Source organism: Pinus tabuliformis, chromosome 3_1 (assembly GCF_031772625.1).
Source record: "Pinus tabuliformis cultivar Carrire ecotype Pingquan chromosome 3_1, CPIR1, whole genome shotgun sequence".
Taxonomy (NCBI): Eukaryota; Viridiplantae; Streptophyta; class Pinopsida; order Pinales; family Pinaceae; genus Pinus; species Pinus tabuliformis.
This window is the reverse complement of record NC_142301.1, coordinates 703,409,223-703,436,921: the sequence shown is the minus strand read 5'-3', so window position 1 is coordinate 703,436,921 and position 27,699 is coordinate 703,409,223. Positions and strand designations below refer to the sequence as shown.

The 27,699-nt window shown below is 38.5% G+C and overlaps 1 protein-coding gene across 6 annotated transcripts in view; it reads right to left on the bottom strand.

Moving 5' to 3' along the window:
* Window positions 1–1,619: 1,619 nt before the first annotated feature.
* LOC149189101 (uncharacterized) overlaps window positions 1,620–27,699 on the bottom strand; it is a 123,889-nt gene continuing 97,809 nt past the window's right edge. For 2 of the 6 annotated variants that reach the window (XR_016256326.1, XR_016256327.1), the window contains 2 exons: window positions 24,316–24,473; window positions 3,911–4,861 (listed from right to left, as the gene is read on the bottom strand). Coding sequence is in view for 3 of the 6 variants with exons in the window: in XM_089413150.1 (XP_089269276.1) it covers window positions 4,502–4,861 (360 nt within the window). In the remaining 3 variants the exon portion in view is untranslated. Of the gene's footprint in view, window positions 3,781–3,910; window positions 4,862–24,315; window positions 24,474–24,745; window positions 24,779–27,699 lie in introns of those variants that run through there. The other 4 variants (XM_089413150.1, XM_089413151.1, XM_089413152.1 and 1 more) reach the window with 3 other exon arrangements.

Genomic DNA, 27,699 nt, shown 5'->3' with positions numbered 1-27,699 from the left:
TGCAATACAACCTTTGACTGAGGAGGAACCAAATGATGAGCAAATCACCTGATCTAGATCCCATTGTGTTGGACGATATTGATCCAACATCAGAATGGGTGGAGGAGACTGAAGATCTTGTGTTTGAGGCTAATTTTGATATCGACATGGCTTTAGCGGGGGATGAGGCAGATTATGTGGTGACATCAGAACCAGGATCAGTAGCGGCATCAAGGAAAGGCAAAGAACCAATGGAAGGCACTAATCGTGCAGGTCGACAAACTCGTGCTTCCATTAGGTCCACTTCTATTGTCATTGGTGGCATTGATACTGAGGTTGCAGATCAGGCTGAGGCATCCTCAGACTCTGAACCAGATGATGTCTATGTAGCTCCTGATGATGATCCTGTGTCTAGTAGTGGTGATGAACTTGATGATTGATCATGTGTACACTGTAGACTTGTAGTAGGCCAATGGCCTCATAGCTTGCAGCATTGTTTTTGGACTTTATAGGCCATTTAGAGCCTCATTTCTTATGTATTTTGCTATTTTGTCGATGATATGTATTGTACTCGGTGCCATTTTGATATATTCACCTTTACATGGTATATAAATGAGCAAACTTTGCATATTTTGTCTCTATTGGCTTGGAATCATGGTTTTACATCTTAAAAATAGTTTTGTTTCATTAAAAATTAATTATTTAATGTATTTTTTTAAAACCGGTTTGTTTAGACCAAACCAGTCCCGGTTAGACCGGTTCTGGTCGGTAAACCGGTTTTAAAAACATTGATTATGTCATGTCATCTATTCAAAGTGAAGTATTATAGTACTGATTTGAAGTATCAAAGTGAAGTATTATAGTACTGAATTATGTCATGTCATATATTCAAAGTGAAGTATCAAAGTGAAGTGTTATAGTACTGAATTATGTCATGTTAGGTTGCTCAACCAACTATCCATAATGCCATCCTACTGCCATCCAATATAGTATTTTCTAAATCCAGTGATGTGAAATTCAACTCTCTACAATGCTCATAAAAACCATTAAAAAAAACAAGCATTCGAAATGCATCTACAATCATATATTCAAAGTAACATCTGCAATCATATATTCAAAGTAAACCATATATTCAAAGTAAACATTATAACCATTTTCTAAATCCAGTGATGTGAAATTCAACTCTCTACAATGCTCATAAAAACCATTAAAAAAAACAAGCATTCAAAATGCATCTACAATCATATATTCAAAGTAACATCTGCAATCATATATTCAAAGTAAACCATATATTCAAAGTAAACATTATAACCAACAGTCTACAATGCTCGATGCTCAAAAATACCATGAAGAAGCCAACCTTCACGGTGAATTTGCGGGCAGTAAATTATAACTAACAGTCTACAATACTCAAAAATACCATGAAAAAGTCTACAATGCTAAACCAACCTTCAAGATGCATTTGCCGTCATATATTCATAGCGAAGTATTATAACCAACCAGAGCAGTGATCGTATAACTATATTCATAGCATGATACCAGTGTTCTCAAAGTAGATCCATACGAACTATGCTAATAAACAGTTGTTTGATCCACAAGGAAGTATAACAGTACTCAAAGCACCTATACCACCTAAAAAATACCATGAAGAAACCAACCTTCAAGATGCATTTGCCGTCATATATTCATAGTGAAGTATTATAACCAACCAGAGCAGTGATCGTATAACTATATTCATAGCATGATACCAGTGTTCTCAAAGTAGATCCATATGAACTATGCTAATAAACAGTTGTTTGATCCACAAGGAAGTATAACAGTACTCAAAGCACCTATACCACCTATTTAGAGTAGATTATCACTATCTACAAATCAGAGATGAGCGCAGCAACGAATGAAAGTGAGACAGCAAACTGTTGCAGAAGTGTGACTGCACGTGAAGCATACAAATAGTTGAATGTTTAACTGGCCAGGTATTAAGAGTACTGCCAAAGAGATCATAACTAAGCAGTAACCGAGAGCTGAAGAACCTCAGAACAGTCATGAATCTGGACACAGCCAACAGGCAGTTCAGAATATTGGCCGAGAATGATCAATACTTTACGACCCATAAAGGCAACTCCAAGTTTTCATATCCAACGACCTTCTCACCGAAGCAGTTGTTCTGCAATATCGCCCAAGAGCCAACTCCAGAGAACAGGAAGCCACGATACAAATGCTAAAAATACTCGAATATCTTCATCCTGCTTGGCAGAATAAGAAAGCTGGCTATAAAACAACTGTTAACGACTAATCCAATATCTTCATCCTCCTTGGCAGAATAAGGCTGGCCATAAAAGACTTGAGTTCAAGTCTTGGAAAATAGTACTGAGACTACTCCAATATCTTCATCCTCCTTGGCAGAATAACGCTGGCCATAAAAGACATTTGAGATGAAGTCTTGGAAAATAGTACTGAGATAAACACTAACATGACATGCTCTGGATTTGCAGTGGATTCTTCAACTGACCTTCGTCTATTTTTAAATCGATAATCACCATGCCTCTTCTGTCATATTTCAAATCCCATCTTAACTATTGGATGAAAGGCTGAAAGGCTCATGAAATTGATGACATTTGGTGGTTGAAATGCCATTCCCATATGGTAGAAGATAATGACTACTTGCGTGACTTGATGCACTCCCTTTTATCATTCTCTATTGCATCAGATAATGCTGTCTGACTTTCTAAAAGATTCATTCTCGATGCACTCCCTTTTATCATTCTCTATTGCATCAGATAATGCTGTCTGACTTTCTAAAAGATTCATTTTGAAAATCTTTGCAACTCTTTCAAGGATATAATGAGAAGTGGAATCATCAGATATCCAGAGGGCTCTAAGTCGGGTGCGAGGCACCCACGTCCTATTTTCATTATCCAAAATATTCCTGGTATAAGCCCCAGAGGAGCCAATGGATATGAGCATTGATCTGCACCTCTTACAGGGGATAGATGTGGTGGTGTCGCAGTCTACTGAGCCACCGATGGGATTTGGGTAGACAATGATATATGATAAAGGGGAAAATCCTATAAACCCTTAGCATTATGCAAATACCAGTAAAAAGAAAAATACGCTTCTTCAACTTTCAACTATCTTGGAGAAGCTCTGGCACTCATTTTAGAGTGTCTGCCTTTTTTAGGCTTGATCTCAATACCGCCCTTCAAACAGAGAAAAAGGTGGAGGATTTCTGATTGTTGTAATAAGCAAGGGTTTGTCAGACATCAAGATGCTTTCCCGCGAAGATCAGACGCTGCTGGTTGGAGCAAATCCATTATTTGGCCTGGATCTTATCTTTTGACATCTGAGTTAGTCTTAATAAGAGTTTTGACAAAGATGAAACTGGAATATAACTATCAGATATACCTGTAAATCATCACAAGCAAGCAATTTTCTTTCGGACAAAATTGTTTATTTATCAACATTTTATGAAAGAACAGTACCAAATTCCATAAGAAAATGAGCGAATCCATTATTGGGCCTGGATCTTATCTTTTGACATCTGAGTTATGGTCTTAATAAGAGTTTTGACAGAGATGAAACTGGAATATAACTATCAGATATACCTGTAAATCATCACAAGCAAGCAATTTTCTTTTGGTCAAAATTGTTTATTTATCAACATATTATGAAAAACAGTACCAAATTCCATAAGAAAATGAGCGAATCCATTATTTGGCCTGGATCTTATCTTTTGACATCTGAGTTATGGTCTTAATAAGAGTTTTGACAAAGATGAAACTGGAATATAACTGTCAGATATACCTGTAAATCATCACAAGCAAGCAATTCAAGCAATTTTCTTTTGGTCAAAATTGTTTATTTATCAACATATTATGAAAAAACAGTACCAAATTCCATAAGAAAATGAGAAACCGTTGCCTCCCAAGGATGAAAAAAGTAATTCATAAACTAAAGGAAAATCTCTCCCAAGCCAAAACTTTAAGCAGTTGCCATAAAATAACTCTTCGCATAAACAATTTTGGAGATCTTCAAGATGCATTTTTGCATCTTCCATCATATATTCAAAGTGAATTATAACTAACAACGGCAGTGATCATATAACAATATTGATAGCATGATGCCAGTGTTCTCAAAGTAATTAGATGCATATGAACTACGCTAATAAGCAGTTGTTTGATCCACAAGTATAACAGTCCTCAAAGCACATATACCATGTATTTAGGGTAGGTGATCACCATCTACAAATCAGAGATGAACGCAGCAAAGAATGAAATTGAATCCTCTAACTGTTCTCAACAATAAACGGAAGTGTGACTGTGCAAGTGGTATGCAATTGAAACCTCAAACTGTTCTCAACAATAAACGGAAGTGTGACTGTGCAAGTGGTATGCAATTGAAACCTCAAACTGTTCTCAACAATAAACGGAAGTGTGACTGTGCAAGTGAAGCATACTGGTAGTTAAATGTTTAATCATTCAAGTATTTAGGTCATGCATTAAGAGTGCTTCCAAAGAGATCATAACTAAGCAGTAACCAAGCGCTGAAGAACCTCATAACAGTCATGAATCTGGACATCGCCAACAGGCAGTTCAGAATTTTGGCAGAGAAGGATCAATACTCGTAAAGGCAGCCCATAAAGGCATCTCCAAGTTGTCATCTCCGACAACCTTATCACTGAAGCAGCTGTTCTGCAATGTCGCCCAAGAACCAACTCCAGAGATACCACTGCTAAAAATGCTCCAATACTCATAAAGGCAGCCCATAAAGGCATCTCCAAGTTGTCATCTCTGACGACCTTATCACCGAAGCAGCTGTTCTGGAATGTCGCTGAAGAGCCAACTCCAGAGATACCCACTGCTAAAAATGCTCCACTATCCTCATCCTGCTTGGCAGAATAAGAAAGCTAGCTATAAAATAAACTGCTAATGGCTACTCCAATAATGTTGGCCATAAAAGACATTTGAGATCAAGTCTTGGCAGAATAAGAAAGCTAGCTATAAAACAACTGCTAACGGCTACTCCAATATCTTCAACATCCTTGGCAGAATAATGTTGGCCATAAAAGACATTTGAGATCAAGTCTTGGAAAATATGACTGAGATAAGCAGCTTCAGAGGCAGCAGATTGTAATTGCCTTCTAGAGTAAAAAAATAGCTTCAAGTTTGCCATCACCTAACGTGCCCTAAACTCCATGAACAAATGAATAGAAACAGATAATACAGAAGTCCTGAACTCAATGGACAAATGAATAGAAACAGATAATACAGAAGTCCTGAACTCAATGGAAACGAATGGATAGAAACAGGTAACGGACCAAAATGAATAGGAATATAAATGCACTTCCTGCGACAAGTACTGGCATGACAATTGAGACCTTCCAGAATAAATAAAAATGGCTTCAATTTTATCATCACCTAATCTGTCCTAAACTCAGGAACAAATGAATAGACACAGATGTCCTGAACTCAATGGACAAATGAATAGATGCAGATGTCCTGAACTTAAATGAATAGATGCAGATGTCCTGAACTTAATGGACAAATGAACAGAAACAGATAACAAACCAAAATGAATAGGAATATAAATGCACTTCCTGCGACAATTGAGAACCGATTAATTAATTTGTTATTGCATTGTTGTAGATATGGATGATCAAATTTTACATATTTTGTCCAGTAAGGCCTATATTTGATCATATTTGATCAAATTTTATAGACCTATATTTGTTCATTTCTATCTCTAACCAAGGCTTCATGTTCCCATTATTGTTACAGACCGTTAAATTTTCAGTCCTCCCTGTCCTCGTTCCGAAACATGCAATAGATCCTCAAGCAGGACTGCAATTAGGAAAGCTCATAAACGAAATAATTTTTTTTATTTTTATAAAAAGGCATTCTATATAACGACAATGAGATACAAGATAAACTGACCGTGCTTTGCCACTTGTCATTGACATTTTCCCATTGTTGTGCCCTGCAAAAATATTTACTAAATTGTGTGTGTTTCATTACCTTTGGATGTATTGTGAATAATCCCATGCATACAATGGTTTCAGAGATGGTTCATAAGACATTACTTGCACCAAAGGCTCTGGCTCTGCTAATATGGACATAGCTTTTGGGTGCAGCTATTGGATTACCTCAGTTATGGTTAAATATGGGTGAGACTCCTCCCATGGCTTGAAATTCATTGTAAATACTCCACCGGTGAGGAAATTTTCAGTCTCACCAGCAAACAATCTCCCAAGTTGTCAAGAGGCATCCATGTCGCATGGATAGATGAGGGGAATAGAGATAGGGCATTACTAACAGACAGAGAGGTCGATGCATTAATGAATAGAGTGTTCATTGCTACACACCTTGGACCAACACCCAAATTAATCAACATCTTTCAAATTAAAGACCAATTAGTTTGATCATAAGCTTTGCCAAGATCTATCTTCAGGAAAAGTGATTGCTGGCTAGTCTCTTGGCCCTCTTGAAAGCTTTCAATGTGGAAAATGCAGTGTTATGAATATATCTCTGCTAAACAAACCCTATTTTCTATTGCCACACTACATACCAGGTAAAAATCGACCAATTAGAAATCCAGAGAGATCCACTTGAAACTTTCTGTTTACAGTGAGCAGCTTTTAATAATTCGATTTCCAGAGAGATCCAATTGAAACTTTCTGTATATAGTGAGCAGCAGCTAATAATTCAAAATTGGTTATGTTTAGATTTAATGTCTTTGGAAGTAGAACATAAACAAATATATCAACTCTGCACATTTTCAGGTCCTAAAAATTATTTATTCACCATCTGCTGGTCATCCAAATTTACATTGGTCCTACTCAGTTTGGATGTTTGATTGGTCTAAGATATTGGAGCGTATTCTTTGATCTCTGCCTCCTCTGACTCCTGCCAACTGCCTCTAGGTTCATATTTAAGCTCAAGGGCATCGATGGTGTATTTAAGCTCAAGATAGTACTCTCTCTATTTCTTATGGAGAGAGATCTTTGATCTCTGCCTCCTCTGACTCCTGACAACTGCCTCTAGGTTCATATTTAAGCTCAAGGGCATCGAGATGGTGTATTTAAGCTCAAGGTAGTAATTTCTATTTCTTATGATTTTCATATTAGTATATCTCTTTTTGGGGTCTGTAAAATAAATTTACAACTGACCCTCATATTTAAGTTCAAGGGCATCGAGATGGTGTATTTAAGCTCAAGGCAGTACTCTCTCTATTTCTTATGATTTCCATATTGGTATATCTCTTTTTGGGGCCTGTAAAATAACTTTACAACTGACCAAGTATAGTGGCATCGCTGAGGTGGTATAATGGTCAAGGTGTTTTTTCAGAGATTAATGAAATGGACCATCTTTTCAAACACAAGTTGAATGCTAGCATCAAGCATGCAATTGATTATGGCAAGCAGTTTCCTCCTCTCCATTGCATTTGTGGTGGGTGGTTTTTACGTATAGCTAATTTGCTCAAATACCCAAATAATTTTTATGTAACTAATTTGCCTAAATACCCAAATATCAAACTGTTGATGCTAGGGGTAACAACCGTCACAAGTGCAAGGGACATATAAATGTAGTCACTCTAAATTAAACCAGCACAATTAAGCAAGGACAAAGACCATTCACCCTCATGATATAATGGTTATGCATCTTACAATTAAGCAAGGAGAAGGACCATTCACCCTCATGATATAATTAATATGCATATTAACCACAAGAAAAAGATCACAAATAGGTTCTTTCCCCTCTACCAGTATCAATGGCTAAAATTCACATTAATTGTGAGGCGGCAAAATGGAAGAATCATAGCAAGTAAAAATATAGCAATGGATTCAATCTTCGTATGCATTTGTCACTTTTGTTGCTTGCTTTTTATCTCCTTGTTGTCTAGCTAAAAAATAAAATCTGTTTTAGTTGTTGTTCTAAGGGTATTGCTCAGATATATCAATGTTAATGCCAGGGGTAATGATCAAATTATAAAGCAGGGAGGCTTGGACAAGGGACCACCAAAAGTTCTCACACGTAACATGGGTAGGGGATGGCAAACATGTTTGGCCACACCTACCATGGGTACAGGTTGGCAAACATGTGTGCGACCTCCACCTCAAACCAACATGATTGTTGACGATTATAGCTCGGACAGGTGCCTCTACATAGGCTACGAGTCGAGCATGCAGAAGACGGTTAAGAGTCAAGCATGCAGAAGACGGCTCATGAGGAGTAAGTGATTAATATGATTTCTTTCCCAAGTCTAACTTAGGAAAAGTACATTAATTAATTTACTTGCTTAATGTTTGCAATTTATGGAATTAGATCGAATCTCTACCATTGATCTCAAGTGAGGCTTATGATCTAATCCTAGCCACTCATCAGCACCTAGGAGATTAGGGTTAGGGATTTGGTTTAATGAAATTATTAAATAAGTCTAAGGGAGAGGTGAAAGACACATTACGACCCATGAGGAGTAAGTGATTAATATGATTTCTTTCCCAAGTCTAACTTAGGAAAAGTACATTAATTAATTTACTTGATTAATGTTTGCAATCTATGGAATTAGATCGAATCTCTACCGTTGATCTCAAGTGAGGCTTATGATCTAATCCTAGCCACTCATCAGCACCTAGGAGATTAGGGTTAGGGATTTGGTTTAATGAAATTATTAAATAAGTCTAAGGGAGAGGTGAAAGACACATTATTCTTGGAAGATCAATTTTCTAGAAAGTGAAAGACTCAAAATTGAAGAGAAGAAGAAAAGGGTGCAGCAAGGAAATTTCACAAGAAGAATTCAGGAGCCAAGATCTTGGAGGGAGAGGAGGGCGAATTTTGTGAGGAGGCCATGTTCTAATGGAGGATTGAGCACGACCTAAAAGAGAGAGGTTGATTTCTCTAATGCGTAGAGGACCGTATAGATGGAAAAGAAACGGTTGAATTGCAAGAGGAAGAGTTGAGTTTTTAAGGGCCGAAAATCGAATTTTCTAGCAGACCGAAATTTCTAGGAGTTGCTATTTCCAATTTTTAAAATGATGTATTTCCTATGTATTCTCCGAGGGTTATTTTCCTTGGTAAAGGAGCCCTAATTTTCATGAGAATTTGTTGGACAAATTGTTGTTATTGTGACTGATTTTCTATTTTAATTCCACTGCAAATTGTGAAGTTAAATACCAATTTTCAACAATTTTAGGTGAAATACTTTTTGGGTATAAAATAAATTGTTAGGAAAATTTAATTAGTTATGGTATAAAAATTAACATGGTATCAAAGTTTTAGACTTTGAGGAGAATGAATATCAATTTGTCAAAAGGGTTACACCAACAAAATAATTTATTTTTCAGCAATTATATTTTATGGGGTTTGAGTATTTGATTTGGAAGTTGTGAGGATGGTTGCAAATGGGTTGAGGTTTGAAGACCTGTTGGAGGGTGCTCACCCCTCCTACTGATGTTGCACAGCACAACTGTATGCCCATAACAAAAAGGACGTGAAGGACAAGAGAATCATCCTGGATAGGGTGAAAGATCATGTGATCCTTCATCTTTATAGGAAGAAATCCGCCAGGGAAATGTGGGAGGCTCTGACTAAGTTCTAATGTGGGAGGCTTTTAGTTACATTAGAGTGATAATTCAAAAAAGAAAATGGTGTTGAAGAAGAATGTGGGAGGCTTTTAGGTACATTAGAGTGATAATTCAAAAATGAAAATGGTGTTGAAGAAGTTGTGGAACACCAAGATGTCCAAGTTAAATATAGTTTCTACATATCTCACCAAGATCACACAGGTCCAAGATGAGTTGGCTAGAAAAATGTGGGAGGCTCTAACTAAGTTCTAATGTGGGAGGCTTTTAGTTACATTAGAGTGATAATTCAAAAAAGAAAATAATGTCCAGGTTAAATATAGTTTCTACATATCTCACCAAGATCACACAGGTCCAAGATGAGTTGGCTAGAGATGGGGAGACAATATCAAATCAGGAGTTCATGAGTTATGAGTTGGCTATAGATGGGGAGACAATATCAAATCAAGAGTTCATGAGTTGGTCAAGACAACCTTAAATGGATTTTCAAAGCTATGGGTATTCTTTAACAAAGGGATCATAGCAAAAGAGAACCTATCTAACTAGGAGAGGTTATGGGATTATTTCATTTAGGAGGAGATTCAAGGAGTCTTTTCATGGGAGCTAGTCCAAAGATGATCATGACAGTTATGGGATTATTTCATTTAGGAGGAGATTCAAGGAGTCTTTTCATGGGAGCTAGTCCAAAGATGATCATGAAAACCTTGCTCTTGCTAATCAGGCAAGGGAGGGAAAGGAGAAGAACAACACAAGAGGAAAGAATACCTTAAAAGCGGGAGAAAAGGAGGACATGAACAAAGTGAAATGCTTTGAATGTCACAAATTTGGCTATGCAAGTCGTTATCCAAACATAAAGAATGGCAAAGGGAAGTCACAAGTTGCAACATTAGTAGACTCAAAAGTGAGCAAGTTTTCCAACAAGTTCGAGAAGGAGTTCAAGGTAGTGACATGTCTTTCTAGCACCACTGATAAATATGCATGGTTCATGGACAGTTGAGCATCTCATCATATGACGAGATTGTAGGAGTAATTTTTGGCCTCTATGCAAGTTATTATCCAAACAAAAAGAATGGCAAAGGGAAGTCACAAGTTGCAACATCAATAGACACAAAAGTAAGCAAGTTTACCAACAAGTTCGAGGAGTTCAAGGCAGTGACGTGTTATTTGGCACTACTAATAAATATGCATGGTTCGTGGACAGTGGAGCATCTCATCATATGACGAGATTGTAGGAGTAATTTGGCAGCATGAGAGAGGATGAGAGAGGATGATCTGAAATTTACAAGATTGATTATTTGAGCAATTGCACCAATTAACTAAAGTTACACATGTGTGAGTGAATACGGATAATTAAGTGATGTTTGTGCCTTAATCATCAAACTTAAGGAACTGAAAATGAATAATTAACAACAGCAATCAAAGATGCAAACAATAGCAAACATTGGTGACGAAGTTTGTCCCTCCTGGACTACGTCTTCGGGTCCTCTTCGAATGGGTGATCGTTTTTATTAGGAATGCTTCAAAGAGTTTCTTTACAAAAGATTTCACCAACTGAACTGGGCTCGCAGGCACTGTTGGTTACTATAGAAAGAAAGCCTTTTGTCGCAGCTTTCCAACACATATCTCCGTTCCTGAAAAGGCCCAAGGATGGCCAAGAAACCCTGAAAAGAGCATCTGCATGCAGATATTGAAACTCTGACTCTGAAGCTGCGTTGTCGCTCAAAACTGAAGCGCAACTTCCGCCCTGGATATGCTTGCCTCCTTCCTGAAAGGTTTTGCCTCTGAAATAGAAAAGATATTGATGGGCTCTGGAATGCCTCTCTTCTTCTCCTCGCCAAGGTTGGAACTTTCTTCTCCCCCTATGCTTATTCACTCTAAGCATTTATAAGGTGGACTAATGCTAAGTTTAGCATGATTTGTTTTACCAAATTAAGTGGTGACCAAATGAAATGGCTCGGTGATTGATACATAATGTATATAGTTTCAAAACTATATCACTAATTCTTTTATTAGCACATGATGAATTGACTTTAAAACTAACTCCTATAGTTTCATTGGTCATTAGCGTTAACATCAAATGAGGTCTCGACTCTCGACTCTTCAACAACCATAAACATTATGTTATACCTAGCACTTGAATTATTCGCGCAACAATGGTTGGTATATAGTTTTTAACCTCCGCATATTCATTTTACCAAAGTTTCGAAGCATCACCCCGACAGTTACGCCTAAACCTTTGGCACTTGAACCTATTGCCATGTGATAGAGACTTCCAACGATTAGGCTAGCTACGGTCCAGTCTGGTGGTCATCCGCTGCTCAGTTGGCATTTCCCTGTGGCTTAGCACATCAGTTGTGTGTGGTGCGTTGTCATCTCTCCGTGGCATGGTGGCATACAACCCCCACGGCATACCTCCTCTGACGGCTCGTTGGCATCCACCTCATGCCATCTGCAACTGCACTCCTCCTCCGACGGCTCGTTGGCAAGCTGACTAGACCATAGGTGTCCCTTGCCATCTGTAACTGCCCGTTGACTGAGCGGTAATCCAACTGTGTTGTGCAACCACATTAACTCCGACGTCTTGACCTGTGGCATGTTTACCTGCTCGTTACCTACTCCCGACGGTTCGATGGCAAGTGTCATGGCGCATACATGTGGCATCAACAAACTCCGTTATTCGTTGAACCTACATTAAACCCACATACCATAGTCTTTGCTATATAGGTTTGTGACATATATTTATATCCGCCATTGGACTTGGTAATATGTATCTCTGGTAATATGTATCTCTGTATCAAAATTGTGCAAAATTGTGTAGCAGCACCCTGTTACTAATGTGTTTGAGAAGGGACATGACAATCCTCCCCTCCCAAATGTTGCTTGCCCTCAAGCAATCTTAAAACTATGTGCTCCAAAATATGCTCACCCTCCCAGGTGGCATCCTCATCTAGTAAGTACTTCCAATGCACCAAACATTGATTGTCGTCAAGCAATGCCTAAAAAAACACCCTCTCTGACTGTGGACCCCCACTATCACTGCAACTTCACCAGGGTCCCAAATGTGCCATTGGATCATCCCTAATTGTTGTACTATCCTCTATAGTGAAGAAGTCCCTTGATACCAGGATCCCAAGACAACCTGATCAACGTGAAGCCCCCCTTGCTCCACTCACTATCCTGCCAGATATGGGCATTAGAACCATTGTGTCTATCACCAATACATAGAGTGTCCTGATGATGTAAAACTCTACCCAAATCCTCATGAAGCTGCTCTACCGAACAGTCCACCCCATGCACTCTGGTTGTGGGCCCTTGAAGATACAACTCAATCCCTATGTGAATGAAGCCTCTCTTGCATGAGCTCCTCTTGAAATCCTCTTGCTGGTCATTCTGCAATGTTGATGAAGTCTCCCATGCCCTTAGTGAATCACTGAAACCCGATTCGATGACCCTCCCCTATAGAAACCAACTCAACCCTATGGGTATCTGAACTGCTAAGTACTATGACGCTATGGTCCCATGGCCAACGTAGCAAGAAACTATCTTGTTGACCCCGCGACACTCCGGTCATCACTAACTATCTAACATACTCATACCAAAGCCTCCTCTCGCATAGGTTTCGGCCACAATCTATGCGATGATCGAGGTTAGGCCCAACCTGCCAAAGCGACCCAATAATATCAACGCCTATCCCTCCATGGTTGGGCCCAATCTTGAACAACAATCTACCTCGCCCTATGGTGAGGGCTTTGGTGATTCCCCATGTGTCAGCCTGTGAATGAATCAATTCGCCTGTTATCCTACCATGCTCACTAAGGAGTGGAGTATCCCACCAATCCACTAGATCCCTGGATCCCATAACCATACTAGAGGTCCACAACCCCCAATCCTCTCTGCTTGTCACTGTGATATGCTGCTAGCTATTGGGACTCCTTCGTTCCCCATCTTTGACTCTTGTAGGTATCCATTAGGTAGGCACCGAGCATCAAGAACATGTGTTTCGAATAACCAACTGCTCCGCACTTACCAAATCACACAGCAAGATCTACTATCCTAACTCCTAATGATGTGCCCTCGTCTTGTTGGAAGCCTAGGCATCATCCTACCAACAAGGGCTACCATCCCTCGCACCTCATGCTCACCTAATGTCTCAATTTGTCGAGATGGAAAAGCACCATACAACTCCCTCTCGGTCACCTCCCCAAGTGTGAGCCTAGGGGTGGAACATATGATACCTCGACAATCAACCATGTTATCCCTAAGCATGTATTTGTCAACTCGTGCACCTACCAAGTGTCTCAACTGGAGAGTCTCCTCCCAGCCCATGACATGCAATGTCTCATCCAACTGCCTAAGGTGAGCCTCCCATGCCTTGCTGCCTAAATGGAGAGTGTCAAGGGGCAACAACCAAACATTATGTGACTGTAAGCAACACCGGAGGAGGACGGGTGGGTATGTCCCGAAGGGTATGATCAAGAGTCTCAAAAGTAATCCTATGGACGTCCCTGTCTCTGCCTTGGATCTGCTGACACTCCCCTCTAGGCCCTATCTCCGCTAAACATGGTGTCACCAAATGCTCAACCATGTCCTCATCGATCCTAGGTGAGATGCATCCAATGGTACACCTACTACCCTTGTCCATAAGTCTCCTTGGAGGTAACGCTCCAAGCGCCCACTGCACTGCATCATCTGCATACCACCCAGTATCACCGCACTCGTCGACATGCCACTGTATATCGCAACCTGTCTCTATACACCATTGAATACCCCCAGCTACAGCCATACCACCATGTATTGTCATGTGTCCTACCTGTGTCACTGCACCTATCACTCCCGTCACGTCCTCAATGTGATGCGAGTCACTCCTTCTACCCCACAATGTCAACTGGCATGCTGTGGTATAGCACCATGTATCTCCATAATTCCTACATACTGAATCTCCCTTGAGCCATGGATAGAGTACGGTGTAACTCGTCACTGTGCATACATGCCCAAATCTCCCATGATCTTACTGGTTACCCACAACTGGGCCAATATCATGCCCTGATACCATTGTAATGATCCTAAATGGGGAATAGGAGTAATAACAACAAATATTCTATGCAGCAAAATACAAAACGAAATGTTAAACAGACACCCATATAAAAACTGTAAATGGAGAACTTTTGAGCCATTTTATTAATTTTCTGCAAGCCAAATACAATAGATGATGGAATGGTGCACCTGAGCTTGTCTCAATGGACAAGCAGGACCAAGACCAGGTAGGAAAACGGCTGAGCTGAAGGCTGCCCAACTACTGCACCACTCTACACTACATTGCCCAAAAAATTGCTACTCTACTGAAGTTCGAATGGCTAGAATGGGTACTAAAACCACCTAGAAAATTATATCCTTTTAACCTCGGACTCCTTGGCCAAAACCCAGAAAAATCCAGAAGGGATTTTAGCTGGTTTTGACTTTGGTTTTTCAACTCCCTTGGAGCCTCACCCCAGCTATGGCTACCAAATTTGACCTGCTGGAAACTAGCTGCAAATCCACTTGCAAACTCCTCCAAAATGTTGGGTTTACCCTTGCTATCCAACTCCTAACTCCCTGAATGAACTCTTGGCCCGACCCAGCTACTCTCCAAGCACCATGAAATTCTGATGTGTGGCCTTTGCGCTGTCTCTCAGCCTAGAAATGTGAATTGTTGGAATGTTGGCTCAGCTAGCTGAAAGCTCCAGCGAAAATGCATGTCCAATGCTACTACCTCAGCTCCCTCACCTCTCGGCAAGTTGTGTGATCCCTGCTAGTCTCAAACTCCCTCTACGTGAATCCTAACTGCCCAAAAATACGCACTCGCTTCCTTTGCGTTGTTGTTGATGTGTGTCACTGCCCCGGAACTCCTGAAAACTCTTGTAGAACAGCCTCCCTAGGGCGGGCACAGATGGTCCCCCAAAGTAGAGGTTGAATCTCCCACGTGAGAGACTCGTGGCTAAACAGCCGGTAGACTCGCTAAACAGCAGAGTGAACAAATGTGTGTTTGTTTGCAAATGTCAAAGATGAAAAACAAAATGAGAGTTAATCTCTCTTTATAACTCCTTGGGCCCCCTTAGCCTCATGTGGGCCCCTCCATCTACCCATTCGATTTTCCCTCCACACATATCGAATGGCTAATTCGAACTCCTACGTGGGTGGCCCCCACATTCCACTAGCAGCTAGATAAAGTCGATTTGGCCCCTAAGTCCCTAAGTCGAAAGTGTGGGGCCCTCTTCCTTAGTCAAAATTGTGCAAAATTGTGTAGCAACACCCTATTACTAATGTGTTTGAGAAGGGACATGATAGGTTTCGAGCGTTCAAAGCTCTCATAGAAAACCGAACTAGGAGGAAGATCAGAGTCCTTAGGTTGGACAATGAGGGTGAGTATACCTCAAATGAGTTCAAGGAATTTTGCAAAGAGGCAAGCATCAAGAAAGAGTTGACAGTTCCTTACAACCTGCAACAAAATGGGGTTTGTTAAGAGGAAGAATAGGGCCATCATCGAGGTTTTTAAAGCCATGATCCATAATCAATATCTTCTTGTGTTCCTATGGACAAAAGGATGTAATATAGCAATCTATATTCAAAACAAGAGTCCTCACAAGATCTTAGGGGATAAAACTTTTGAGGAGGTGCTAACAGGAGTGAAACCAAAGGTTGGGCATTTTCGTATCTTCGAGTGTCTAGTGTATATCCATGTACCATTAGAGAAGAGGACAAAGTTGGAGCCCTCAAGACAAAAGGATATTTTCTATTGGGTACAATGAGACTTCGAAGGCATATAAGGTGTACATTCCATCACAAGGGAAGACAATGTTGAGCAAGAATGTGAGATTTAAGGAGCACAAATCCTTGAGGAAGTCACATGTTACCATACCATCAGTGGTATATGATTGGGAGCAAGAGGCTTTGAAGGTTGAGGATGTTGATTTTTGTAACTATGGTTGATCTTCATTGTTGGAAAAAGTAACTAGTTTCGGTCTTCATAATTGTCATTATACTCATGTCATGATGTATATCTTATATAAGAAGCAAAAGAAGAAAGAAAAATATTATTTTCAAGCATGGGTTTCATGCTTTATTTGATTGATCAATTAGGTCAAGCATGCATTTCATGCTCCTAGGGTTTGTCAAAGTCATGAAAATATTTGTCTTGAGTCAAAAGAGTCATTATCATTTATACAAAACCGATTTGGGCAATTTGTAACATGTAAAAGATTATTTTTGTGTCTAGAAAGATAAAATTGACCTCCAAGGCCAAGTCAGCCCTGCCAATGAAAAGTCGGCCGAGGAGAGGCCTATTCGATCTAATGTGAAGGGTATATAATGGAAGAGTTTTCGAATCATTTGAGAACACTTCGAGTTCAAATAATTTGAGAACACCTTGAGTTCAATCTCAAGCAAGAAAAGGGAGATAAGAAGAGTGAAGGACAAGAAGACAAAAGAAAGTCAAAGAGAAAGAAGAAAAATCTGATTTTTGGCTTGTATTCTCTCACACGTGCGAAAATTAGGATTTCTGTAGCTACTAGGAGGCCAAGAATTGCAGGCCTGAACTGGAGGTCTGAAGTAGAGGGTCGAAATTGAGATCTGGAGCAAATTCAAAGAAGCTTGAATTTTGTTGACTTTGAAGACTTTGACTTGCTTAAGGAAGGATTTCTTGGAGGGTTGACTTGGTGCTTGCAGGAGCTTTTAACTTTGGTCTTTGGGTCTTGGATTTCTCATTTGAATTGATTCTATACGAAGAGAAGAAGTTCCTTCTAGGTTTTCCCCTTGGGGTTTTGCCCTCGGTTGGAGCCTATTTTTTGTGTCTATTGTCTTTTATGATCTTTATGGTTCATGCTCTTGATAATGGTTGATGAAGAAAATCTAATAAAGAACAATAAGAAAATAACTAAAGTTCACAAGCAATTATTAAGGATAAGGAAAATTGTTTAAATAGTTGACCTACTAGATTCTCCAACATTCATATAAGGAAAATTGTTTAAATAATTGACCTACTAGATTCTCTAACATTCATAATGTATGCTTGAGTCATTATGAATTTGTAAAGCATACTTTTAAATGCTAAGAAAATTATTTTGTGGCAAGTCCCATTTGAACTTTCAAAAGAAAGAAATTCAAAATTAAAAGTTTTTGGATCCAAATGGTTATGTCAACCTCCTCCTAGTCAAGTCCGCCTTCTCAAATAGTTACGTCGGCTCCAACAAGGGATGCACCCATTCAGCCTAAAGAAAAACTATATAAAGGGCCAATTCGTTCTTCCATCAAGCTAAGAAGGAGCTCACATCTTCTATGGAAATTTCGGATGGTTTGAGACAAGCATTTTCATATGTTTTGAGGCAACTCTGAGGTAGTTCGTATGGTGGTTCTGAGGTATCTCGTTCATCTTCTCTAAGACAAAAAAGCTCACATTTTTTGGGCAGAAAATTTCGCAAATTTGAGGCAGAGAAGCTCACAATTCTTAAGCAAAGAAACTCGCATCTTTGAGGCATCATATAGTACAAGTCTGAGGCAGCTAAGAGGAGCAAAGACTAATATTTGAAGCAATCTAGTAGAGGATGGACCTTGGACCAGGTTTGACCTAGTTATTGACCTAGATGTGTCTTTGTTGAATTGAAGAATTCTCTATTGAAAAGGGTTGTTGGGTTTTTCCCCATTGTAGGTTTTCTAAGGGTAAATATCTTGTGTTCTTGTATGGATGTCTCTTTATGATCCTTCTATCTTATTTGTTATATGGTTGATGTCTTATGTGTAATTATTGAATGATGGAATTAATGAAAAAGAATGAGAACAGAAAAAATCATCAAAATAATTATCATTAATGAAGACCATGTAAAAATCAACAGAGTAGAGGCCAACAACACTAGAAACAGCTACTCAGTCTTCATGTCAAGAGGAGGAGCAAGAAGCACCTTCTAGCTCTGTCAAGAGGAGGCTGAAATGGCTAGAGTAGACACTAAGAGATGCTCAAGAGCATGTGGAGGCTCTTAATACTACTTTTAAGGAGAGCAGGCCACTGAGACAGTTTCCTCATTAAATGGCACTCATGAGTGACATCATTGACTATGAGCCTAGCAATTATGAGGAGGCAGTAGGCCAACAAGTTTGGAGAGATGCCATGGTAAAAGAGTATGCTTTTATCATGAAGGATGATGTCTAGGAAATTCTATCATGACAAAAGAGGAAATCAATGGTCAATTCAAGATGGATCTTCAAGATCAAACATGCTACAAATGGTAGCGTCTAAAAGTACATGGCTAGGTTCATGGCTAGAGGTTTTTCCCAAAAGGACAGAATGGATTACGAGGAGACGTTCACTCCAAACGTTGGATACACTTATGTCAAGGCTCTTATGTCTATTGCTTCAAAGATGGGATGGAGGATACATTAGTGGTTTTTTTAATGTTGGTACATATAACATGTCCTTTACTTCCAATGAACCTCCTAACTCGAATTGGAACTTAACGATTCCAACACCCTTCACTGCATACTTGGCATCAATACCTCACAAACAAGTCAAACCCACTATCCATCAAACTGTTAAATAGCTCCTATGCCTCTTGTCACATGGTATGATGCACCACTATCCAGGTACAAGTCAATTCTTCTGATGGTGTTGGTTGATAAACAAGAGACAAATGACAAGCCCTTCTTAAACTTCAATGCAAACTCATGAACCATTGTTGACACTGATGTTTTTTACAACTTCCCCTTCTTCTTCTTCTTCTTTTTGAACATTGTGATGCATAGTTCCCATTCCTGTGGCATGCAAATAATTTCACTTTGCTCAAAGCCGCCTTCTTTCTAGTTTGTGAAGTAGCCTCTCCACCTATATTTTTCTTCCTCTTTCCTTGCCTTGCTTAACAAGTATGGGAATGGTTCTCATCATCACCCTTTTGTTGGCCTCCTAGAGATTCCTCGTGAATCCCCTCCTGGAAGAAATCATCCCATAATCTTTCCCAATTAGGATGATGCTCTCATGCAAAGATGCCCTTCATGAAAGAAGCCCATAGCTTAGTGAATCCATTCAAGATCGTCCTTACCAATTCATCCCCTGTCATGGTCGCCCCAACTGTTGCCAATTCATCACATACCTATGTGATCTTTGTTGAATAATTAGTCATGGTATTTGCTTTGGTCATCTTGGTGTTCTTGAGTTTCTCTCTCAGCACCATTTTTTGTTTGTGTTATCCCTCTAATAATGCATCATCAGAGCCTCCCACATCTCCCTTGTTGTCTTCTTCTCAGATAGGTGAGGAATCACATGATCCTTCACAACATCCAAGATAATTCTCCTAACTTTCACATCATTTTAGTTATAGATGGCCAATTTTGTAGCATCTATAGGCATCGTGAGTTTGGAGTTCAACTCCCATATGCCATTCTCCATGAGAATCAATGAAACCCTCACCTTCCAAGGAGTGAAGTTAGAAGCACCCTCAACCCTTTGTACACTATGGTTGATATGTGGCTCCCATATGAACTATAGAACTACGACTGCTCTGTCGACTTCCTTCATTGTTGTCACCATTGCTCCAACCCGTCAACTGGTATGGTCTCCCTCTTAGAGGTGACCACCCATCACTGCTCTTTATACTACAATCTGGCACCACGCTTATGCAACTCCCCAACCTTGTATGCCCCTTGTATAATATTTGCTTTGTTCTCGGCAACACCTCTAGGCTCTAAGACATCAGTCAATCTATGGTTGACTATTATATTCCTCTACAACATGACTCTCCGGCACCATATGGGCTTTATAATCGCAACTCTCTTTCAAGCTAATAGTTCTATCGTTGACCTTGCTAGATCTGATGTCAGTGGGATTTTTCCTCTTAGCCCGCCAATTGTTGTCTTCGACAGTTGGTTTTCCTTGCCCCATACATCCCTGACACTAAGTCAACGATGGATACATGCTTCTTCGACAACCCTCCGCTTTCTCGCATACATAGCATGTTAGAGTTGGCCTACCTTACAACTTCCAACTACTATTTTGGTTGTGGACTTGACTAGTATGCTACACTTGCATCCCATTCGACCTCTACCTCTTCGACTGCCAATTCAACCTCTATGATTACCACATCCCCTATGGTCTCAAATCACACCATTCTCTGCGGTGCCTAATATCTCTGTTAGCAGCTAGGTCATGGTCGCCTTATCAACCACCTTCTTAAAAAAAATCTTCACGTAATTGTCGAGCCATTGGCCCCGCACAATGCAGAAATTATTTTTTCTTATGCATTGAATTCTCAACATGCAAACTAAGAACTATCCCTTCAACGATCGTTGGCCGAATGTAGACCCTTCCAATCACTAAATGCACCTAGCGCCTAGTGATTCTCAGATCGATTTCTCGAAGTTTTAGCTATCATACCTTGTTAATTTCAGAACCCTGAAAATTAATTCTTAGAAAATTTATCATATATCTATTGAATAAAAGCACAAATCCATTCTTAGCGTAAACAAAAAAAAATATTCAACAGAAGTACAACCAATATCAATCACACATTACGCAAGTTTTTTTCCTGCTCAAATCAACCTCTCTTACTAGGATAACAGTGCACTAAGGAAACTACAAATACAACAATAACCTAAATATGATCCACCTGATCAAGCCCTAGATCTATCCTCAATCTGTCTTGGTTGATTTGGATCTCCCTTACTACACCTTTGCACCTTCCTCGGACCTGGCACACTTTCTCCACTCAATTACTGAAATCTCCTATCAAGCCTTGTGTTCACTATTGTTGTGTCTCTTCTCCTCTCCTTAGCTCTTCTTTTATAAGCTCGGGTTGTTGATTGAATTCATAACCCTAATCTCCAAAGTGATTGACAATTGAAATTTGATCTCGCCACACTTGAGATTGATCATTAAGATATATCTATTTCCACTATTGCAAAGAACCTTTGCATTTCATTATATTAAAAACACTTTTATCTTATGAAAAAAATTACTTTAATTACCAAAGTAATTGCTAAGGTCCGAGGGTGTATTAGTTGGCTTTTGCACGCCCAAACTTAGGCCTATGAAGAAGTACCTGCCTAAACTACAAACATCAAGCTGGAGTTCACTCTATGTTAGACGTCATGGTGCATTCATGAAGGAGATGCTCCACCTTTGTTCCCTCATACTGACTCTATCCAGAGAATTGTTCCTAAACCACTAGAAACCACATAATTTTGGGATATCACATGTCAAACACTGTAAGAGAAGTTTTCTTACCACGAGAGATGTGAATCAACTCTGGCCTTTTTTTTTAGAAGGCATTGAGGCAAATCCTTTTCCATAAAAACATTTCCAACCAGAATTTGATACCACCAACGACAATTATGAATGGGACAATAATCATGGTAGCTTATTAGAAAGGTTAATTATGAATGGGACAATAGTCATGATAGCTTATTTGAAAGGTTAATTCAAAACTGAACTTGATTAAAAACAAGACTTAAGGGAAAATAAAAACAAAACAAGGTTAAGAAAGCCAACCTGCGTGTCTAACCAAATCGACCCTATTTATATAGTCATAATTTTAGGGGTTAGACCTAAATTAATGTTAGAAAAAATAGTATAAAAAGGAGGAACAATTCATTTATAAATCCATTCATGTAGGTTCGATTGAATCAAAGTTGGAAAGGGGCACTAGATTGGTAAATCATTTATATAGGAAAATCTGATGGCATTATTATTCTTCTTGATAGAGGCATTTTTTGTGGTTCCTAGTTCAAATTTTAGTGTTGCTTTGGGTGTCATACTTACTGTTCACAAACTTGCAAATTGTCTCACCTTCAAACAACAAATGGAAAGGATGAAAGCATGTCCCTAATTACAAACAAAACTCGAGAGAGTTGGTGAGAGTAGGTTAAAGTAGCCCGGGTAACACTAATCTACCACCATTTTAGGGTTGTAGACCTATCATTGTGGGTTTGGAATATTTCTCTAGGTCTGAAATTCAACCTTGTTTGTTTTCTAGCAAAATAAAAATATAAAAAATAAATAAATATTTTGTTCATGCATCACCTCAATGCAAGCTATGGGTCGTTATGGAATTGGAATCTAAAAAAATAACATAAAAAAGAAACCATAAGAGCGTTTGTGGTAACCTTGTTTGTTTTCTAGCAAAATAAAAATATAAAAAATAAATAAATATTTTGTTCATGCATCACCTCAATGCAAGCTATGGGTCGTTATGGAATTGGAATCTACAAAAATAACATAAAAAAGAAACCATAAGAGCGTTGCAATACCACAAACGTCAAGATCTTGAGATATGTCACAATTGATAATCGAGGAGCAATGTTGTAAAGAACTTTCAAAAATTCTAAAGGTGTTACCCCCAAATCCTACACCATCTCAAATGCAGAAAATTCAAGGCAAGAACAAAGAACTATTGCAAAACAAAAGAAAATTTCAATAATACATTCCAAAAAGCAAGTCATTCACAGTAAAAAGACGCCCACAAGTTTATATTGGCGCTACTTGTATTCATAACTTTAAAAGGTCAACCCTAATCTATTTTAAGGTCTAAGAATAAATGAAAGGTTGAGGGGCATATTTGTGGTAAGCTTATGTTGAGGGCTTTTGGATAGTGGAAGCACCCACAAGCCTATTATAGTCTTAGTGCAAGAGATTATTTCAAAATGGCCTTCCTCTTGATATCAAACATCTAAGGCTGCTAGAGGATGCAACACTAATCTACAATTGTCATCCTGCAATAGTATTATTTATGCTATGGTTAGCCCTACACGCATTAGCACTTGAAAGGAAGGTTAGAGATCTTGTATGAAGAATGTAAAAATGTTTCTTATCGTGCTACAATAATAAATATGATCTACATTAGGCTAGATTAGGTGCCTGTAGCATTAATTTAATCTTCTAGTAGTAACCTGCATAATAAGTTTTAGCCTAGGCAATACTTAATAAGTTTTAGCCTAGGCAATACTTCTTCATAGAAAGAAGAAGATCAACCTATTTGAGGAGATTAAAGGTGTTAAAAAGACAAAAATCTAGCATACCTTACCACATATTTGAAAACCGCAACAGCTAATTTGGGGCAGATCGGTTTACGGTACAAAGTATATGCACACTGTTTATGATGATTAAGGGTGTCTATTTTTGCATTTGCAGATGGCACATTGTATTTAGTACATAATATTGTTCACCAGAAAAGGATTATTTGCAAATGATCCAAAGCATTCACATCAAGATTGTCCATTTGGGGGGTTGAGTGACTTACATATCCAAGTATGTGAAGGAGGGTTGACTTGCACATCTTTTCATGGGGTTGAGTTGTCCACATATCTCTTCTCTAATTTTATTAAAAAATATTCTAAAGGGGCACATTAGAAAGGGATTACTTGCAAATGATCCCAAGCATTCACCTGAAGATTATCAATTTGGGGGGTTGAGTGACTTACATATCCATGCATGTGAAGGACAGTTGACTTGCAGATATTCTCATGGGGTTAAGTTGTCCACATATCTCTTGTCTAATTTGATTAAAAAACTTTCATAAAGGTGCACATTTGAGGATGCAAAAATAACAAAAAAAATAGAGACTAGAAAATATTATGAGAAATACTAAATACACATTTAATATTGCGAGAAATATGAAACAGAGATCAAAATATCTTATGAGAAATCTTAATGGAGACTGAAAATCTTATGAGTAATCTTATTCACTAGAAACACTTCTTATGGAAACACCAAAAATCATAAACATTAAATAAGTAAGGAGATAGCAGACCTAGAGTATTTGCAATAAGAAAGATCACGTGGCAGATCATACATGGATTTTGCATCAAAAGAATGCTGACCTCAACCTTTCCCTTCGCCCTCTACTACAATGTCCCTCTCATGAAAATATTTCAGTAGTTTCATCACAAATCCTCCACATTTCTTTACCTACATTGCATTGCATTCAATAATTAAAAAAAAAATTGATCAATAAAGTAAGATGGCTCAAATTTAAACAAAAAGACATATGAAGACCCTACATATATACTAGTGCAACATAGGTTTCCTTACCAAAGGAAACATGGGTTTTACACCAAATAGGAACCTTACCAAAGGAAACATGGGTTTTACACCAAATAGGAACCAACAATAGTAAAAAAACAACAAAACTAACAAAAATAAAACAAGAGAAACAATAGATAGAGACACTGATCTGCAACCTCAAAATGCATTGATGGCCAACCAAGGACACCCTACACACCAAAAAAAAATATTATGAATAATATTAAATACATACAAAATGTTCTAAGAAATATGAAACAAAGCTTACTGCTGCTTCATGCCTTCTTGAGTAGACAACATACCCCACAGCTAACTTACTTTATACTGGGTTCTCGGGACGGGTTCAGCACCTTACTGCCACAAAAAGGTCATGTATCCGGGTAAGGACAGAAGCAGGAGAAGAAAAAGAAGCTGGTGGAAAATCTACCTTTGCAGGCGGTGTAAGAGATCAGGTCTTAGCGGCGGGAATCTATTGTGCCTTTGCGGGGGAAGTAAAGTACCGTTGCTGGAATCTAAAGTGCCTTCGCACGGAGAGGGATCCTAGGCTAGGTGATGGCTCTCGATCTTGAGATGCTTCAATGGTTTCAACTCGGTCTCCAACTGTAGGGTCTCGATATCGATATGGAACTGGCTCTGCACCTAGTAGATTTTATGAACAATCTTACTTAGAGACCAACAATATTATGAGAACATTTCCAAGAAAAATTTGATACCAATGTTTGTTCTATGAATGGGACGATAGGCATGGCAACTTATTTGAAAGGTTAATTCAAGATTGAACTTTGATTAAAAACAAGACTGAAGAAAAAGAAAAGAAAAACGAGTTCAGGAAAGCTAACCTATGTAGGAGAAATATATGTCTAAGCAAATTGCTAATCTATGTAGGAGAAATATATGTCTAAGCAAATCAACCCTATTTATATAGTCATAATTTTAGTGGGTTGGCCCTAAAGTGACGTTAGCAAAAATAATATAAAAGGAGGAAGGGTTCATTTATAAACGCATTCATGTAGGTTCGCCTGGCTCTGAGTTAGAAAGGGCCACTGGATTAGTAAATCATTTATACCAGACAACCTGATGGCATTATTATTCTCCATGATAGAGGCCTTTTCTATCATTCCTAGTTTAAATTTTAGTGTTATTTTGGGTGTCATACTTACCGTGCACAAACTTGCACGTTGTCTCACCTTCAACAGCAAATGGAAAGGATGAAAGCATGTCCCTAACTACACGGATTTCAAGGCAGTTGGTTTTAGTAGACAAGGTAATAATTTAGAATTCTTTTCAACACCAATCTGCCACTATTATAGGGTTGTACAACTATATTTGTGGGTCTAGAATATTTCTCTAGGCCTAAAATTCAGCCTTGTTTTCTAAAAAGATACAAAAGAAATATTTTGTTGATGCATCACCATAGTGCAAGTTTTGGGTCGTTATGGGATTGGAATTTACAAAAATAAAAAATAAAAAGGAGAAACCATAAGACAGTTATGTATAGGTGAGATATGTCACAGTTGAAAGGCAAAGAGCAAATGTTGTAAGGAACATTCAAAAATTCTAAAGGTGTTACACCAAATGCGACATCATCTCAAATGCAAAAAAAATCAAGGCAAGAACAAAGAAATATTGCAAAACAAAAGCAAAATTCAATAAGACATTGCCAAAAAGCAATCCATTCCCCGCAAAAAAATGTCCATGAATTTATGTTGGCCCTGTTGGTCAACCCTAATCTATTTTGAGGTGTAAGAATAAATGAAAGGTTATGACTCATAAGGAGCTTATTTGTGGTAAACTTATGTTCAGGGATTTTGGACATTGGAAGTTCCCATAAGCCTATTATAGTCATAGCGCAAGAGATTATTTCAAAATGGACTTCCTCTCGATATCAAACATTTAAGGCTGCTAGAGGATGCAACACCATATAAAGGAATCCATAGTTGTAACGCTCTACAACAATTTTATTTATGTTATAGTTAGCCCATGAATTGCACTATATAAAGGAAACCATAGTCGTAACACCCTACAACGGTATTATTTATGCTATAGTTAGCCCTTGAATTGGTCTTCTTATGAGACCAGTTTCAAATCTACTTGTTCCAGGTTAGCCCTACATGCATTAGCACTTGAAAGGGAGATTACAGATCTTGTATGGAGGATGTAAAACACTAAGAAATCTGATCTAAATTAAGCACCTGCAGCATTACTTTAATCTTCCAATAGGAAGAACCATAATAAGTGATAGCCTAGGCAGTACTTCATAGAAAGAAGAAGATCAACCTATTTGAGGAGATTAAAGGTGTTTAAAAGAAAAATGTCTAACCTACCTTACCCACTGATTTGAAAACCAGCAGGGGACAAATGGGTTCATGGTACAACGTTTATACACATTATTTATGCTAATTAAGGGCGCCTATTTTAGCATTTGCATTTGGCACATTGTATTTAGTTACAAAATGATATGGTCCATCATATATTGTATACTTTTCAGTAGACAAGGATTATTTGCACATGATCCATTGCATTCACTTGAAGAGTGTCCATTTGGGGGGTTGAGTGACTGACATATCCATGCATGTGAAGGAGGGTTGACTTGCACATCTTCTCATGGAGTGAGTTGTCGACATATTTCTTGTCTATTTCGATTGAGTAACTCTTGTAGAGGGGCACAATTGAAGATATATATGAGAAATCATAAACCAAAATTAAATGTCTTATGAGTAATATTACGCAAAAGTACATCTTATACATTTCAACAATTTAGTTAGTTATTCTCCATATTACAATACCCATATTACAATGTGCTTAAAGATTACATAGATGACAAATAATGCAAGATGCCTTGAATTTAAATACACACAGATGGAACCATACATATCACCTCAATCTTTGCCTTCACCCACTATGCTTATATAAGCATGGTTGTTAGGACCTACTGTAATTTCCCACACAGTGTACCAAGTAGACACATAGATATATTATGACAAATCATAAACCAAAACAAAATGTCTTATGAGTAATATTATGCAAAAGTGCATCTTATGTAATGACCAAAAATCATAATTCCTCAAGAAGGAAGGGGGAAGGAAAACCATTGTAATGAAACAGGAAGATA